At 46.4% G+C, this 16,687-nt stretch overlaps 1 protein-coding gene across 1 annotated transcript in view; it reads left to right on the top strand.

The window, feature by feature from the left end:
- Positions 1 to 6,320: 6,320 nt before the first annotated feature.
- Positions 6,321 to 16,687, top strand: part of ITGB5 (integrin subunit beta 5) — a 129,664-nt gene continuing 119,297 nt past the window's right edge. The window contains exons 1-2 of the mRNA XM_038422629.2: positions 6,321 to 6,754; positions 12,677 to 12,762. Coding sequence (XP_038278557.1) covers positions 6,676 to 6,754; positions 12,677 to 12,762 — 165 coding nt within the window. The 5' untranslated portion in view covers positions 6,321 to 6,675. The remainder of the gene's footprint in view (positions 6,755 to 12,676; positions 12,763 to 16,687) is intronic.

The following is a 16,687-nucleotide window of genomic DNA, read 5'->3' as shown; positions in this document are numbered from 1 at the left end:
TCCAGAGGAAACGCGCTGTGACGCTTAACTACAAGTCAGGTTTTTTGTTTGGATGGTTCACGGGCCTTATCCAGCAAGGTACTGAATGTCCTCAATGTTTTCAGTGGGAAGTAAGTGTTCTCTGCACCATTGAGTGGGTGCTCAGCGCTTCACAGGATTGAACCACATGACCTCACAGTAGAGTAAGTGTAATACTTACCATTTCACATTCAAGGATCCCAGAGCACTTTGCTACCATTAATCAACTGGGCCTCAGAATAGTCCTATGAGAGGTGGTATTATCCTTATTTTATAGATAAGGAACTTGAGACTTAGAGAGGTTAAGGGCCTGATCCTGTACCATTGAAGTTAATGGCAAAACTTTCCTTGACTTCAATAGAGCAGGATTGGCCCTTATGCAGCTTGTCCATCCATGATCACAAAGTGAATGTGTCAGAGCTGGGAATGGAACACAAATCTCCTGATGTTGCGCTCTAAGCCCAGCACCACACTGCTTCCTGAGATACCATTTTCTCATCACTTTGCATTGCACCTTATATTGAATAATTCTCTTTCCACAGATTATGCTTGCATCTTTCTGGTCTTGGTCTCTTCTTTTGTATAAGGGAATTCTAGGGAAAAGATGTGTGGCTCATTAAATGCTGTCACACAGAGGAATGCAGGAGGTAATCTTCATTCTCTGACTTTGCTCTATGCTGGCAGCTGCTCTCAGCTTGTCTCTGAATCCTCCCGAGTGTCAGCAATAGGCATGTAATTTAGAGCCCACCATAGCAGGCAATTAGAAAGGATTAGATAAATACTAGTCTAGGAGCTTCAATTCAGGCCACACATAACCTCATTTAATGGGTTATTTCCTGGCTGTGTAGCCAACCTTACATATACAGTGGCTGTCCTCACTCTCGTGGGGTGGATTCCTCACATTTAATGGAAAACTATGAAAAAGTCCTTCTCTTGACTTTACTGTTGCTCTATAAATATCTAGGGCAATATCCTTCCTGCTACTTCTGCATGTGACCAAATGGGAGACCACTGACTTTGCACCATGCTCTCCCCCAGGGACCTTCCTCCACTAAAGCTCTACAGGGCTATTCCTCTACAGGAACTGGAGAGCAAGGCAGGAGCCATGGAATCAAGGAGCAATCACACTCCATACCATGTTCCCCTCAAGACCCTATAGATTTCCCATTGGAAATGTGACCCTGCTGCTTCCTCTCCATGGCTAAGTGGAACTCTCAAAGCTAAGTCTGTAAAGTGACCCACACACAGGGGCTCCTGCATTAGCTGTCTCCCTCTGTAAAGATTCACTGTGGGAGGGAATGAAGGAACTGAAATCCTTGGGCCAATCCTTCTCCTACTGAAGTTGATGGCAAAACTCCCACTGAGCAGGATCCGGCCCCCAGTGCCATTTGGTATCCACAACACACACACAAAATCCACCATCCCAGTGGAACTGCAATGACACCAACTAGTCACTAGTTTCACACGGCCCCCAAACAGTCAGTATATGAACTTTGGATGCTACCTAGCTGGGCTAAATACAACCAGTGACGTAGTGGTGAAAAGCTGTGTCTCCTGGAACCAAGCTCCTGAGGCAACTTCTCTTCAAAAATATACCCTGTATGTCTTCCATCTCTTTCAGTGGTGGGGTTTCTTTTTTTTTTTTATCTGACTTTTCCACTGTTGTAGATTTCTCCTCTTACCTCTTGAGTTTCCTTTCTCTGTGTTACTTATTTACCATTCTTCAGTTCTCCCTTGTACATCTGTGGGTTTTTTTTTTATCCCCATTGTTTTCCTGTGTAGCAAGAGGAGGGATTATGGGTGAGCTGGGCCAGCATAGGGAGCTCCTGGTAGTTTCTTTTCTTGACAAGCAGGGTATTTTAAAGCACTCAAGTACTGCAGCCTGCTTATAGGGTATAGTCAATATCATTCTTTATTCAGAACACTGGATTACCTAGAGCATGATGATGTCTCAGGACACCAGGTTCCCAGAGCCTGGGCTTCATTGCGTTTGCAATTTTATAGCCCTGCAAGCCTGAGTCCCACAAGCTGGGCCAGCTGCAGGTATCTTATTGCTGTGTAGATATACCCTTACTGTCCACTCTAGGCTGGCTTATTCAGAGTTTGGTCAGAACTCACTACCATGGTGCGCAAAGGGTAGAGAACCTCCTGCACTGCTGCTTTACCTATCTCATTACACCTTCACAGGGGTTCTGTGGCACAGAGATCCTTTATCCAGGCTCCCCACAAAGGAATGCCTTTTATTCTAGAGGCATGTCAGCAACAGAGCACACTGTAGGCCAGGAGGATCTGCACTGTAAATCCAGGGATGAATTTGGCTCAGTTTGTAGAATGGACGGATATACACACATAACAGGCTACATTCTCCTCTCCATTATCAAACCTTTGGGACATATTCCTCCCTGGTGCAACTTGACATGGCTTAAATTACAGCAGGGGTCAATTTGTTTCAGGCATGCTTTGTACACTGCACTTTGAATGAACACTACACACACACACTCCTCCTTCAGATCTCTCCTCAAGACCCCACTTTGGCCGTGATACCTGCAACAAAATGGCCAGCTAATGGTGGCTCTTTTCTTTTCAATATGGCAGTTAAGCTTGGGCTATGCACAGGTTTGTTTGAGAATAACGACGTCAGTTTGCAGTGTGACTTTTTTTTTTCTTTTGGGGTTTTACCGAAATATCAGTATAACTCTGTCCTAGTGTGGACGCGGTTGCACTGGGATAAAGGCAGTGCTCAATTTGTAAGGAAAGAGGTGCCTTGAGTTGCTTGAGCAACTTTTTTACTTTCACAACTGATGTGGCAAGCCCAGGGGTGCTGGGACTCAGCCCTGGCAAGCCTCAGCACAAATTCAGCACCTGTATCTGCCTTTCCACTCGCATTGCTGGTCCAGTGTTGCCAACTCTCCCAATTATCTCACAAATCACCCCACTTTGGCAGAGCAGAACTAGTCTGGCAACAAAATGACTCAGAAACCAGAATTTCAGCTAGGGGAGTGGGAGAGTGGCCCCTCCTCTGATTAGCTGCTTTTCCAGTTCTACCTCCGGGGGGGGGGGGGAGGGAGGGGAAAGCAGCCAATCAGAGCTGCTGCAGGAAGTGGATGCAGCTCCCTCCCTCTCCTCTCAGGAGCAGACCCCTTTCCCACAGAAGGGGAGAGGGGAGCAGGGACTAGGAGCAGAAAGTGCCCAGCAGCTCAGGGCAGCTGTATAATACCAGGTCTGGGAAGGGGCAGAGAGGGGGGTGAAGAACCCCTGGAATTGCCCCTCTCCCCTGCCTGGAATGGGGAGAAAAGAACCCTGTTGCATCTGCACACAACTCTGGCCTGGGACAAGGGATGAAGACCCAGGAGCTGCAGGAGAAGGGGGCGGGGGAGGGGGGTAGAACTGATTGCTTGGCAGGGGGTTGGGCAGATGTGGGGGTAAAAGCTCCTGCAGTGGGGATCACAATCACCTCAAATTTGGGAGTGTTGGCAATCTAACTGTGTCTCTCTCACACACAGACTGGGGGGCTGGCGGGGGGAGTACAGAAATCAAGACAGGCCAAAAATGTAATCTTAAAAAAACAAACAAAAAAAAAAATCAAACCCAAATTACCATGATTTTGGGCCAATTCCATGATTGTTGGGGGTTTGATTGATGGTTTTTTAACCTTTGGGGTTGATAATACTGTTTATTCCCCTTTCCACATGACAAGGAGCTATACATGTATACTGATATAACTGTGCCCACCCTAAGGGGATTGTACTGCTTTAAAGATATTGGTATACGGAAAGTGGCACAACTTTTGTGTGTGGACAATTCCTAACAGAGGGCTTGAAGACAGATAACAAATAATTAGTTAAATTAAACCCAGTTCCATGACCTTTCACAGTTATGGCAATACTGAAACAATTGGTCATATTTGTAAAAAATAACTATGAAAATTAATGGGAATTGAGAAAATATTATAGTTAATATTATTTACATACACAAAATAATGTAAATATTAGATTAGGAATAGAGATGTGTGTGCTCAGTATCTCTTAGGCTCAAACTCTAATGCTCTGATCCAGCAAACATATAGCACCATGAGTGATAAAGCTTTTCAGGATCCAAGCCTAAACTAGTATAACTAATTACTGGAATTTTCCTTTCATGTTGCATAACTGAGTTATAATCCATGAAAAGAGAAGAAACTAGTAAATCCAAACAACAATTGAAAGGCCCTCATAAATCCACAATCTTCCTCTAGATCTGAAATGTTTGTTCTCTCACTCTGTTACAAATGGATAGAAAATATGTTTTTGGAACCTGCTTCTGAAACTGTAGAAGGCAGGGAGGGAATTAAGGGAATTATTAGTGATATTTAAGGTTTCAGAGTAGCAGCCGTGTTAGTCTGTATTTGCAAAAAGAAAAGGAGTAGAAAATGCATTCATCCGACAAAGTGAGCTGTAGCTCAGGAAAGCTCAATTAAATTTGTTAGTCTCTAAGGTGTCATAAGTACTCCTTTTCTTTATTTAAATAATTCTTCCATTTGGAGTTAACAGAGGACAGGCAATTCAGTTGATTTGGATTGTTCTTTAATGTTTTGTAATGCAGACATACTTCATGCATTTCTGGAAAAGAAAAGTAATGTAAACAAATGGATGGGCAGGCTTTAAAAAACTAAATTTTTATTAGTAAATGTTGGAAAATGTTGATTTCACAGTGCATACACCACTGATAAAAAACTATTTCTATTGATGATACACATTTACAAATAGCCAAAGTAAGAAAAATGTGGTTTGAAAACTTAATAGTTTGTTTGAAGGATATTGTAACTTCGTATATTTTTACATTTGATGTTGACAATTTGTGTTTAAATGGTTATAAAATTTTAACTTTTTGAATCTCGGCCTACGCTTTCATTAAATGATGCTTGTCTGTCCTCCTTCTTCTCCCCCAATTTCTCACAACTCTGAAAATATAAATGGATAAAAATAGAAAATGCTTACGAATAAACAGTGATATTAGCCATTGAAATGACAAAAAAAAATAATAAAAAGTGAATTCTTCTAAGCCTATGAACAGCTTACAAAACTATACCCGCGGAGAGTGTGTTTATTAGTTTAGTTCGAAGGCTTGTGCTCGCAGTGTAGCTGGAGGAGTACGTGACTTGTGTGCCAGTGTGTGTGCAGAGTATGAGTGTGTGCATGTCAGCTGTTTTGGTATCTGGGTGGCGTCTAGGAGCGGGTATATCTGTGTGTGTGTGTGTGTGTGTTGGGGGGGAGTACGTGTGTCAATTGGCGCGATGGCGGGGGCATGTGTGTGTTTGACTTTAGAGAGGCATCCCCAGCAGGCAGTTAAGTGTTAAGGATCCCGGCGTGCGCGCTGGACCGGCTGGGCGGAGGTTTCATGTTCGCACCCCCCTGCAGGAAGAAAGTTGCTCAGCCTCGGAGCACGGGGGGACGACCCAGGGGGAGGGGACCGACAGAGGGCCCGGGACAGAGCCGGGGAGGGAGGGGACGGGGGCGGGGACAGGGGGAGCCCGGCCCGGGGAGGGAGGGGACAGAGGGCGCCCGGCCCGGGGAGGGCGGGGGCAGGCCCGGGGAGGGAGGGGACAGGGGGCACCCGGCCAGGGGAGGGAGGGGACAGAGGGCGGGGGCAGACCCGGGGAGGGAGGGGACAGGGGGCGCCCGGCCCGGGGAGGGAGGGGACAGGGGGCGCCCGGCCCGGGGAGGGCGGGGGCAGACCCGGGGAGGGAGGGGACAGGGGGCGCCCGGCCCGGGGAGGGAGGGGACAGGGGGCGGGGGCAGACCCGGGGAGGGAGGGGACAGGGGGCGCCCGGCCCGGGGAGGGAGGGGACAGAGGGCGGGGGCAGACCCGGGGAGGGAGGGGACAGGGGGCGCCCGGCCCGGGGAGGGAGGGGACAGGGGGCGCCCGGCCCGGGGAGGGCGGGGGCAGACCCGGGGAGGGAGGGGACAGGGGGCGCCCCCGCCCGGGGAGGGAGGGGACAGGGGGCGCCCGGCCCGGGGAGGGCGGGGGCAGACCCGGGGAGGGAGGGGACAGGGGGCGCCCGGCCCGGGGAGGGAGGGGACAGAGGGCGGGGGCAGACCCGGGGAGGGAGGGGACAGGGGGCGCCCGGCCCGGGGAGGGAGGGGACAGGGGGCGCCCGGCCCGGGGAGGGCGGGGGCAGACCCGGGGAGGGAGGGGACAGGGGGCGCCCCGCCCGGGGAGGGAGGGGACAGGGGGCGCCCGGCCCGGGGAGGGCGGGGGCAGACCCGGGGAGGGAGGGGACAGGGGGCGCCCGGCCCGGGGAGGGAGGGGACAGGGGGCGGGGGCAGACCCGGGGAGGGAGGGGACAGGGGGCGCCCGGCCCGGGGAGGGAGGGGACAGACTCGGGGAGGGAGAAATGAAGGGATTAATCCAAGGCTTGGGGAACTTGGCTGCAAACCGGGAGGTCCCGCCACGCAATTCCTGAGTCGGTGGCGCTGCGCTCCAGGCCGGTGCCCGCTGCTGATGGCCGGGGAGGGGATCCCCTGAGGCGCTGCGTGGTCCCCCTGTTCGCCGGGACAGGAATGCACGCCCGGCAGCCCGGGATCGCTCCTGCTGCAGCGGCCGAGCGGCTCGCTGCCTCCCGCCGGCCAGGCGGCTGTGGCCGCTGCTAGCTCGGCGGGCTCCTCGGCTGCCGGCACTATGCCCCGGAGACGGGGGCTCTCTTCCCCCAGCGCCGCCCGCCTCTTCGTCCTCTCCGCCCTGCTCCACCACCTCAGGGGTAAGCTGGGTGTTCGAGTCCCACCCGACCGGGAAGTTGGGGGCTGCTCTGAGTGGAAATTGCGAAGATTGCGCGGCAGGGATAATAGCACTAACCATCCGCTCTGTGGTGGCTTCCTGGGGCTGCACAGGGGCTTGTGACAAGAGAGAGGGGGGTGGGGAAAGTGACTAGCGGGGGGTGGGGTGGGGGTTGTTTCTTCCTGGGAAGGCATCCCTTTGCCAAGTGCTCAGGGAGGGCGGCCTTCCCCTGACGCAGCTAAAGACAGATGAAGCGCCCCATGGATGTTCCCGATTCTGGGGGCAAACTGGGTTCTGGATTCCCCCCCCCCTTTAGAGGGGCAGGTGATCTCCCCCCACCCCCAAGCACAAAAGACTCCTTGAAACACTTTCTGGATTGAAGGTTATAAATAATCTGTTTCAGGGGGTAGCCCTAAAAAGAACAGGAGGACTTGTGGCACCTTAGAGACTAACAAATTTATTAGAGCATAAGCTTTCCTGAGCTACAGCTCACTTCATCGGATGCATTTGGTGGAAAAAACAGAGGGGAGATTGATTAGTCTGTATCAGCGAAAACAAGAGGAGCCCTTGTGGCACATTTATTTGGGCATAAGCTTTCGTGGGCTAGAACCCACTTCATCAGATGCATGGAGTGGAAGATACAGTAGCAGGTATAAATACATGAAAAGATGGGAGTTGCCTTGCCAAGTGTGAGGTCAGGTTTTTAAATAATCTGTTTTTGTTTTTAAATTCCATAACCTTGATACTGTAGGTCTCCTACACGGCCTTTGGACTCAAAGCTCTGTAGGGGCACTATAGATATTACAGAGCTCACTTTGTCCACCACTGAGGCGCAGCCACCAATGATTGGGGTTGTTTATCCGGAAGCACAAAAGAGGTCTCTGTGGTAGGGTTCCCCCATCTGAGCCCAGGGAAAATGTGCAGGTTGTGAGGAGGTGTTTTTAATGCTGGGTTTGGCCATGTTATTAGGGGCTCTTTATAAAGGAGTTGAATTGGTTTCAAGACAGAGCGTAGTGCAGTAGCTGGTATATGGTTAATGATACTGCCCGAAATGACTCTGACACACCTATAGAAATGAGATAACCGTATCAGGAAAGAAGTACACCTCACAAAGTCCACACACATGCACCATATTACGGTCCTTGGTTCTCCTCATTTTAGGCCAAACAATGAAAGCGCTAGTTCATTCTACGTGTGCTTCTGAAAACAACAAACTCCCATCAAATTTGGGGACAGGCTGTTAAATTTTTTTTTGTAAGTGGTATCAGGGTGCTCAAGAGGTTTTGGACTGGTATCCCTTTTTACTAGCAATCCAAATAAATTTTTTCCCCCCCAGAGACTATATATAATTATTATAACTGAAAATAAAAATACAGAGCATGAAAATCAATAGTCCCAATACAATAGACCAGTTAACCAGCCCAAAGGTTTTCTTGATTTTTTCCTCCTGTGTTTTGATTGTGTTTTATATTCCAAAACGTTTACCAAATTGCCAAATATCACAGTGGTAAATAACAACCACATGTGACTTGCTCTTAAAAATACAGATGTTTTGAGTAAGTCACACTTGAGGTGTGTTGTCTTCAGCTAAGCATGGAATTGCATGTGCCCAGGGTTCCATATATACTATTGCTTTTTGCTGTTTCTCAAAATTACCAGATCTCTGTGTCCATTCGTAGCAAAAATTGTAATGGTAGTACAAGAAGCAGTTGTTATCTGAACAGGCCAGATTATCTTTCTCTAAGTGTCCTGAGAGGCTAGTAGAGAGCTAGCCAGCAGTCATATTGACTTGAATCATTTGTACGAGGGGCTCAGCTTTGATTTCCAATGGTTTCTGAACAATTTTGAATTTCGCTGCTAAGCACAAAGAACAGGCAAGTTCTTGCTCATAGATATTCTCCAAGGTCCCCACTTCAAGGTTTTTCTTTTTAATGTGATGCTTTATTTTCAGAGTTGGTAGAGACTTGCTATTGAATGTGGCCTAGCAGACCACATCCCTGGATGTGAACCGCCTTAAACTTTGTGGGTCTGGATTTTACAACTCAAGCCATTCTCTACTTGGCATGAAAAGGAATAAAGTTTGATTATAATCAGCTTCAACTGAAGAAAGATTCCTCCCTGGAATATTGATTAGGCTCCCTGAGTGTTTGGGTTACAGGTCTTCAGTGATCTAGATGGCGAGTGGCAGCATTAATAATCATAAAGTCTAAAACATTCATTTTATTATCTGTTGATATTTAGGCCTCCTTTCCTTTTATTGCTCCTGGCACAGGTTCAGCCCTAATGTGAAAGATGTACTTAATCCAGAGAGCTGTCATTGTCCTCCTCAGCAGGGATGCTTTTATGGCTCCTGGACACCTATTAAAACAGCAGCAATTTGTGATTGTGCTCTGATAATACTGGAAATGGCCACTCTATTAGTGTAGTGCTGGTCTCTTATAAAGTAAGCCCAATAAACTGCTTTGAGTCCACTATTCATTTATTTACCCCTTGTGTTTACACTATTAACTAGCTACATTTACAAGCTCTTTATCCTGTAGAGAGTGCTATGGCGTGGGGCAGTAAAACTCAACAGATTTTCACCATAGATTTTCTTCCATCCTAAGAGATGCTGAGTACTCATAACTCCTACTGACTTCAGTGGACCACACAGATGTTTTAGCCCCTACATAGCTAAGGTGGATGAAATCTCGCACCTTACTACATGGATACAGAGCTAACTCTGTATCTCTGTTTTAGGCAAGCCGGTACATTGAAATGTGTTATGTACTATGGAGCTGGCTATATTGGGCTTAATGGCAGAACTGGTTTAAAAAAAGGTAACAGCAATTTGCATGGAGCATCTGTTTGGTGGCCTCCCTGGCCGCCTCTCACAAAGTTGCTGTTTGGTGTAGCTCACTCTGCATCATCAGAATTTTGGGATCATAGCTGAGTTATCCTCCTGGGTGCAAAGCTTGCCCTTTTCCCCCACGAGTGCAGAGGTCCCTCTTGCATTGGAACCAGTGCAGTTCTGCTGTTCCAAAGAAATGGCACGATTTGAGGAAACCACTCAGAGCCTGCTGGGTGCTTGAGCAGCGTGGAACTAGATACAGGGCAGAGCAATATGGAGAATGGGTGCAGATCCCCCAGCCTCTTGTGGTTGGCGGCATGCAAGCTTGGGTTATGCCAGAGGCTACTGTACTAGGATGGCATGTTAGCAGCTGTGGAGATCTGTGGCTTTGGAGAGGTGGATTCCTTTCCCAGCTAGAGCTTGTCCGAACATTTTTGTCCAAATATGCTGTTTTGCTGAAGCTGAAATGTTTTACATGGAGGTGTATCTATTGTAATCAAGGTTTCAGAGTAGCAGCCATGTTAGTCTGTATTCTCAAAAAGAAAAGGAGTAATTGTGGCACCTTAGAGACTAACAAATTTATTTGAGCATTTGGTGGAAAATACAGAGGGGAGATTTATATACACACACAGAGAACATGAAACTGGGTTTTATCATACACACTGTAATGCCATAAGTACTCCTTTTCTTTTTGCGAATACAGAATAACACGGCTGCTACTCTGAAATCTGATTAAAACTCAGCCGCTGTTGGATTCTACAGATGTCCTCTTAACCATACTACTTGGTAAACATCACAAAATATCATTAGTGAGGCACTGACTTTTTAAAACCAGTATCAGAGACCCATCTTGGACATTTAGAGCAGTGGTGCTGGTTGTACCTGCAACAGGAAGGCTGATTTCTACAACAGTTTGTTTTCTCTCCAATTAGTCCCCTCCTTTGCCCCCTGAATTCATTTATAAGGAAAATAAAACACAGCAGTTTTGCTATACTACAAAACCCATTGCTGCAAGACTTCTTGTGAGTGGGGAAAGCTTTACAGCTTCTCTGAAAACCACATCTAATTGCATGGTTTGGAAATAGAGTTCAATGTGTTAATTACAGATCTGTGCAGACAGTAGCTCAGTTTTATAATCAATATTTTGTTTCATTTTTTGAATTCTTGAAAAGTCCAGAAATTGGCCTTGGTTTAAGGAGTAAATTGCATGTATATAATAGCAATCAGTTAAATAACATTATCATAATTGTTAACTATTGTTAAATGAAAACAAAACCAGATGGTATCCTTCAATGAAAACCATTGAAAGAGTTCAGAGTAGCAGCCGTGTTAGTCTGTATTCGCAAAAAGAAAAGGAGTACCCGTGGCACCTTAGAGACTAACAAATTTATTAGAGCATAAGCTTTCGTGCATCCGATGAAGTGAGCTGTAGCTCACGAAAGCTTATGCTCTAATAAATTTGTTAGTCTCTAAGGTGCCACGGGTACTCCTTTTCTTTTTTCATTGAAAGAGTACAAGTCATAGCTCCCTTGGTTTAGGGAGAGTGAGTTAAAATGAATCATCCTGTGGGTTATAGATAATTGCCAGTGTGAGGCATTGACATAAACAGTCAGGGCACAATCATGACTTAAAAATTGTGATGGAATAGCTTACCCATTACTAGCTTCTAACCTAGAGCATGGCATTCCCTTATACAGCTGTCCAGCTTGATTCACTACTTCCTTCCTCTTCGATACATCCCTCAGACTTGAGTGACTCATACAGCCAAATCCAACATTTAAAATTTTTAAATATACATGCATTCAAGGAAGGCAGCTGTTGGGACTCAGAAGCCGACATTACAACAAAAAGTTCCTCCTAAAGAGCAAAACTTTAATCAGCCCATTTCCAGACATCACCAAGTTCGCTCAGCCTTCACTGGCTTTATGCATAGTGCAATAGTGTCTGTGGATATAATTGTCTGCAAACAGATGAGCTGTAGCACGAGGCGTTAAATGCTTTCATTGACATTCAGTGTGGGAAAAATAAGTGGGCTCAGAATTCAAGCCCGAGGCATTTCCTTTTAGACTGTGCAGCATCCACATAGATTCCTCTGTTGGAATTTTGTCTAATTAGTTATCGACAGTTGACATTAATAGCAGCACACTGGAGCACAGAGACATCAATGGTTATTTTCATCATATCTACAGATACCATTAAACTTACGCTGTTGCATTCAAACCTAATACTTTTGATGTTTAGTACGATTTAACACTAGTGATGGCAACTCAGCACTAATTTAATGTGCTCAGAACCTCCATACTAGATTCTGGATATAAAATCCTGTTGGTTGTCTTTACTTTGTATGACACTAATAATTTAAGGGTGCCGATAACATTGCAAGTTGTGTGTGCCAGAGTCTATGTGTGTTTTGCATTAGCACTCCACATAAAAAACGTACTACCATACAGCGTGGACCAACATGTTCCATTCTAAGATGCATTGGACACTACCCAATATAAACGAGCTGTCCTGCTTAACCTGGATATCCTATGGAAATGACTCTTAATAAATTAAAGCAATTTTGAGTAAGGAGGTGACTCAATTATGTAAATCACTCGTGTGGGAAGTGGGGATAGGAGACAATTAAAGGTTAATTTAAGATTAAAAAGATGTATTAATATTTTACCCTATTAGTTCATTCAAATGAAAAGGAAATCATCATCATCATCATCATCATCATAAAAAGCCTACTGGGACTTGTTTTGCTAGCTTTTAAAAGTCAATGTTATCTAGGATTTGCAAGGAGCAACATTCATGTCAAAGTAATGACTGTTGTGTTCTAGCAGAAGTCTTGGAAATATTTAATTAGATTGATCAATTGACTAACTCTTCCAAAATAAATTGATCTGAGCAGGGCGGAAAGGAAATCACTAGAGTCCTAATTTTTGGTGGTTCAAGCTCTAAAGGCCTGTGAAATGTTTAATCTTGCATCAATTGTTACATAAAGTGTATTGCGATGAGCACTAAGCTACCAATTTCAAGCTATTCCACCTGTAAGATGACCCCATTCTCTCTTGTTTTTTATTGTTGAAGGTCTCAATATTTGCACAAGTGGAAGTGCTACCTCCTGTGAAGAGTGCCTGCTCATTCATCCAAAATGCGCTTGGTGCTCCAAAGAGGTATGTACATGGTCTTGCTTTTCTGTTCCACTTGTGGGCTTTTAGTGGGTTAATATAAACTGCTTACTGCAAAACAGAGAGACAGACTTTCCTTTCCTTTCCTTTCCTTTCCTTTCCTTTCCTTCTTCCCAGAACCATTCCCCACTGAACAAGATTGGTAAAGACGAGGGGAGTTCCTCCACACCCCACCTGTTTAGACTGTCTCACACTCATAATTTATAAGTTCTTTGACAAACCAAGAAGTGGATCTGCTTTTCCCTTTCTATGCATCCTAAATATACTTGCATTCTAGCATTTGCTCAGTACAATAACCTTGCTGGGTCAGCATGTTTTGCTGAATTAATCCCATACGTCGTATTTTCAGACCACTGTGTGTTGGTGAATGTTGCACTATGTGAATTACTTTTCACTGAAGGTTATACGATGGTCACATCCTCAGTCGGTTTTACTGGAGTTCTAATGACCCTAGTCACTGGCATTTGACTTTATATTTTATAAACTAGCTACTGTTTCTGCAAAGCCTGGAAAGAATCTGATTGTGTGCTTGGCCATACTTTCCATAGTGTTTGCACAATGCCAGGACCTGGTTTTCAGATCTGGGAATATTCAGCTTCCAAACTTCTGTGTGGGCAGAAATGATTGGATCTCTTCCTTAAATAGTATCCAAATGGAGGAGGGTTGCAGAGTGCTCAAAGGTCAGGGGCTGGGTTTGGAAATATAGGGCAAGATTATACTCTCTTACACCCCTGTATAGGCTAAATGCTTGGAGAGGTTACAGAGCAGGAAGAAGAGCAGTCTCGACTGGGCTGCTACTCCCCTCTGCCACACAGGTGGGTAGGCAGGGTCTGAGAGAGGGCAGAGTCTTTGATCTACCCATGCCATGTGCTGTTCTGCATAGCTGAGCCAACACAGAGGAGGAATCAATCTACATTAAATATAGGCTTGTTTTTCCCCCTGGAGGAAGGGTGAAATCAAGGAGGGAATTATGGCAATTCCCCGCCTGATCTCTTCCTGGGGCACTGCAGCTACGTACTGCCCTTTTCACAGGACAGATTGAAAAATGGCAGAGTAGCCCATAAAAACGTACTGCAACACTGTCTTGTATCCAGATTTACAGTGCGTGTTTATAATATATACACTACCTAATAAAATGATAGCCTTAAGTTATTACTTATGTAGTGTCCTAAATTGTGCATAGTGCTTAAGAGAGAAACAAAAAGCATGATCCTGCCCTAAAGAGCTTATAATGTATGCACAGAGTGCTCACCTCCTTGCAGGGCTGGGCCCTAAATTAAAACCTACCTGATGAGCTATGATTCCAAATGCTGGACTGGGAGGGGAAGTACAGTGTACTGCAAAGATCTAGTGGTCACTTTGCGTAGAAATGCAGATGTCATGTGGGTTCTGAAGAACTGATGTTGGTTGTTATATAGTAAAGATATATGGACCAGTCCCCTGTTCCACAATATATGGCATGTCACTTAGCACAGCAGTGTAAGGCTTTTTGCATAGTTTATCTTAAATCACAGTCACAAACATTTTGCTGTTACTAAATACCAAGTCTATGTGATCCATCTCAAAATTGAATGCTGTCTTAGCACCCCTTTTTACTCCTGGGAGAATTCTGTGCCGCTGTGCGTACGCAGAATTCATGTCCTCCCCCCCACACACATTTCTTTGCTTTCCTGCACAAAAATGATGAGGAAGCAAAGGGAAGCCATGTGGGGGTCTGGACTCCCATTGGCGTAGTTTGGAGGGGGGGGTATTGCTTTCTCAACTACAGGTGAAGTGTGTGTGTGTGTGTGGACACGGAAGGTCACATGCCGCTGGCCCTGTCCCCCATTTCTGCGAGCACAGAGCTGCCCAACTGAAGGAGGGTGCCTCTTGGATGCCGCCTGCTAGGTCCTAGTACCAGTTGTGCACCCCTTCTGTGTGCTGGGAGCCATCCTGTTTTCACTACAATGGTGGTGCATGTGGTGGGGCAGGGAAAGGGGGCTGGGGTGGGGAAGGGGGATAGATGGGGAAGAGAAGGCAATAGGGGAAGTGTGTGTCTGGGGTGGGGGAGCAGGAGCCTGGCATGCGGTGTCCTCTCAGGGGCAGCAGTTGAGGCTCCTCCATTAAGCAGGCCCATCAAACTCCCACCCTGATGAGCCCCACCCCCTGCACCTGGACCATCCCAATGAGCCCCCCGCACCTGGACCTCTATCCCACTGAGCCCCAACCAGCTGCACCTGGACTCCCACTCCCCTAGCACCAGACTTCCGCTGAGCCCCCTACACCCAGACCCTCCTGAGTCCTAACCACGTTCACCTGGACCCCCCTGCAGAGTCCCATTGCCCCAGGACCCAGAACCCTCCTGCAGAGTCCCTTTGCATCCAATCCTTCCTGCACCCAGACCCCTCACCAAGCCACCGACACCTAGATTGCCCCACAGAAAACCCTCTCACCCCGCACATGGATCCCCCCGGACTAAGCCCCTGTACACTTGGATCCTGCTGGGCTGAGCCTGCCTGCCCACATCTGGTGCAGAGGGGCAGGGCCCTGAGGTGTTTCTGGGGCAGGCCTGGCCCTTGCGCTGCATCAGGGTCGGGTGTAGCCTCACCATTGAGTGCCTATTTCAGGGAGAGAGCAGGGGTAGGGAGGGGGCTGCAAGGTGATCTCCCAGCTCCATGCAGCCAATGGCCTGTGCTACCTACTGCCATGCTGGAGCCTCCATATTTATTTATTGACAAATAAAATTTGAAGAATTTAGCAAAATTTTAAAATATTGTGTGCTAAATTTTTATTTTTTTGGCGCAGAATTTTTATTTTTTTGGCACAATTCCCTCAGGACTACCTTTTCCAATGTGTGACATTCCAAATGGGCTTTCTGGGTGCACTGGCTGGGGGGAGAGTCCCTAGCAATATGGCTTCTTTGGACCAGGGGAGGGGTAACATGATCCCTGAAACAGTGGAGAGGAGGCTAAAAAATCCACGTAGTTCTGGGATTTATACCCCAGTCCATTCCACTGGGTCAGGGCAGGGGAAGCAGAGCTGCAAACCTGCCACTCGAGGGAAAGAAATGAAGTTCAGTTTCTAATCCCCTGTGGGCCCTCTTCATCGTTTTTTGCCTCTCATGCAGTCATTTATACCAGTGCAAAGTGGAATAACCAGATCAGAGCAGTTGCATGTATTTTATACCCACTTTATACTCACTTTGAACCAGTGTAAATGAGCTCATCATTGCCATGTGCCTAGTATATTGGGCCCTATGTGAGTTTAATTATCTGGATCCTCAAATGGAGAGGGGGGAAAAGACCAAGAAATTCTGTTCATAATCCCTTTAGGACCTTGCCTAAGAAACTGAGCAAAAGTCATTGTATGAAGAACAAAGAGCAATTGTGACTTACTGTAGCTGTTTTATTGCTCGGCCCTAGATCTGTGATTAAGGAGGTTCACTGCTTGTGTGGCCATCAACTAGTTTGGCCAGAGGTAAAATTCTCAAGTTCTTTGCTGCCCATTTCTGCACTGCTACTTTTCTTCTAGTTCAGTTAGGACATTTTTTAGAATTTCTTTTTTAAATTTCTTTTGTCATAGTCTTGAGCTGAAAGGCAGAACCGCTGTAGTGCTCAGACACTTTGTTAGCTTTCATTTATTCATAGGCACAGCTACGACTGTTAGGGGAAACCTGTTAAGACTGCATTACTGTGTTACCTAAAATAATAATAGTTTTCATGCCGTTGCAAAAGACTGCATAGTGTGTACAGGGAGAAGGAATGCAGCAAAAGCCTCTGCTTTTGAGACATCTTGTATACAGCTGCAAGAAGTATTTCAGCCAAGTAATCGGTGGTGGTGATTTTAGAATAAAGGAATGTTGTCTATTAAGCTGTGGGTATCCAATAGACTTTTTTTCTTGGCATAGAAAGTCAATTTTTGAACAATTCTG

Source organism: Dermochelys coriacea, chromosome 11, assembly GCF_009764565.3.
Source record: "Dermochelys coriacea isolate rDerCor1 chromosome 11, rDerCor1.pri.v4, whole genome shotgun sequence".
Taxonomy (NCBI): domain Eukaryota; kingdom Metazoa; phylum Chordata; order Testudines; family Dermochelyidae; genus Dermochelys; species Dermochelys coriacea.
Note: the sequence above shows the minus strand (reverse complement) of the source record. Positions and strands in the feature narration are given on the sequence as shown.